This window comes from Elephantulus edwardii, unplaced genomic scaffold (genome assembly GCF_000299155.1).
Source record: "Elephantulus edwardii isolate Elephantulus edwardi_28Jun2011 unplaced genomic scaffold, EleEdw1.0 scaffold00007, whole genome shotgun sequence".
In the NCBI taxonomy this organism is placed as follows: domain Eukaryota; kingdom Metazoa; phylum Chordata; class Mammalia; order Macroscelidea; family Macroscelididae; genus Elephantulus; species Elephantulus edwardii.
The window spans coordinates 8416887-8419060 of NW_006399757.1; the positions used below are offsets into that span (position 1 = coordinate 8416887).

General features: G+C 34.0%; 1 protein-coding gene across 1 annotated transcript in view; it reads left to right on the forward strand.

Annotated features, from left to right (window-relative positions):
- Positions 1-2174, forward strand: part of PHF14 (PHD finger protein 14) — a 125325-nt gene that overhangs the window by 18389 nt on the left and 104762 nt on the right. Inside the window, exon 3 of the mRNA XM_006880243.1 lies at positions 704-848. Within this exon, the coding sequence (XP_006880305.1) occupies positions 704-848 (145 nt within the window). The remainder of the gene's footprint in view (positions 1-703; positions 849-2174) is intronic.

Here is a 2174-nt window from a genome sequence, read left to right on the forward strand (position 1 = left end):
TCATGAAATTTATATTAATATATATTTCTCCTTCTGTGTTGTAATTAACTGTAAATTACCACTTAACAATAGATATTTGCTAACATAAATCTGCTAGTCTTGCCAGTTGAGTAAGTCTGCTGACTCTTACAGCAACCTCTTCTCTTGGGTTACTTATTTAGAGCATTATCTATCTTTATGCACATACAATCTTAAGTAAGCTCTCATTGATCTATCATTCAATAATTTGATGACCATAGAATCCTAAGCACTTACGTATGCAGAGTTTGTACTGTGCCATCACATACATACTGGCTTATATGTTATCTTGGAATTGATTTTTTCCTGTTTTTCTGTGTATGTCTTGTCTCTCCTCAGCAGGATTGCAAACTCCCAAAGAATAGACAACATATCTTAAACACATATAGGATTAATAGATATTTGTTGAGCTAATATTTTCCCTTTTAGTTAATAGGGTCACTGTGAGTTGTAGTCGACTGCAACACATAACAGCAAAAACAACCGTTTAAGGAATTAGGCCGTAATCCAGAATAATGAAGCAGATGAAGAGTAAGATGGGACTTGCAGAGAATTACATTTTGGGAAAGGGTGCTTTAAGAAAGAAGGTGACAATTTTAGAATTTCTTATGTGTTTTAGATAGGAATTTTTTGAAATTACTTTCTAACTTAAGCATGTGATTTTTTCCAATATTTTTAATACTAGGACTCGCTGATTCTTGAGAAGAGTCAAAACTGGAGTTCTCAAAAAATGGACCATATTATGATTTGCTGTGTTTGTCTTGGAGACAATAGTGAGGATGCTGATGAAATAATTCAGTGTGATAATTGTGGCATTACAGTCCATGAAGGTAATTTTGCTTCGTCTCCTTGTAGAAATGACTGATACTACTTTTAAATAAGTATACTTTTCATGTTTGTACTGTTTTAAAGGTTTTCTATAGTATTTCATAGTGGTAAAATTGAAATAATGCATATTAAATCCTACAATGGCTGTTATTTTTCAGACAAAATTAAGCATTTTTAAAAAGAATGAATGTTATATGGAAATTATTTCCTTAATGGTCATATTCATTATTATTTCCTTTATGATTTTATTTACTTCTAGTTTCTAAATGAAAATTAAAAGTAGGAAATATTTGTGTTTTAGTCTAGTAGAATATATTAATTTAAAACCTATATATTAAGTCTTTTACTTTTTTGCAGAAAGAATTTTACATTTTTATTTTGTAGGGAGAATTGATAGAGATCATATTTTGAAATCTGAAGTATAAGCTACTATGATATACTAAAAATATTTTAATATTCTTGAAACTTTTCTTGTTAGGTGATTTTTTTCTTTTTTACTTAAATTTATTTTGGCATAACTTACTGTATGAATGATGAAATTTCAGAAATGCGTGAATAGGTCTAAATTTGTTAAATGTGTTATTTCAACAATTGTCTGATAATAATATACTCAGAAACAAAACAGGAATAGGAGTTCACTTAAATATAATACTGTAATGTGAAACCTATACTTGGACCAACAGGCAGTCGTCAGAACAGAGCAAGGAGACACTACATGGTTCAAAATCAAGAAAGGGGTCTGTCAGGAATGTATTCTGTCTCCATACCTTTTCAGTCTGTGCAGAACAGATCATCTGAGGCGCTGGGCTTTACGAGGAGGAATGTGGCATCAGGATTGGTGGAAGAATCATCAACAACCTGCATTATGCAGATGACACAACCCTGCTTGCTGAAACTGAGGAGGATCTGAAGCACTTGCTGCAGAAGTTCAAGGACTGCAGTCTTCAATATGGATTGAAGCTCAACATCAAGAAAACAAGGATTCTCACCACTGGGCCAGTTGGCAGCATCAGTATGGATGGTGAAGAGATTGAGATAGTTAACAGTTTTTGTGTACTTGGTTCCACAGTCAACACTCTTGGTAATAGCAGCCAGGAAATCAGGAGACGAATTGCATTGGGAAAGTTAGCTGTGAGGGAACTCTCAAGAGTACTGAAGAACAATGACGTCAGGCTGGAGACTAAGATGCACCTGATCCAGGCTATATAGTCTGCAATTACGTGCTATCATCGGAGAGTTGGACAGTGAATAGGGATGATAGAAAGAGAATTGATGCCTTTGAGCTGTGGTGCTGGGGAACAGTGTTGAATATACCATGGACTGCTAGG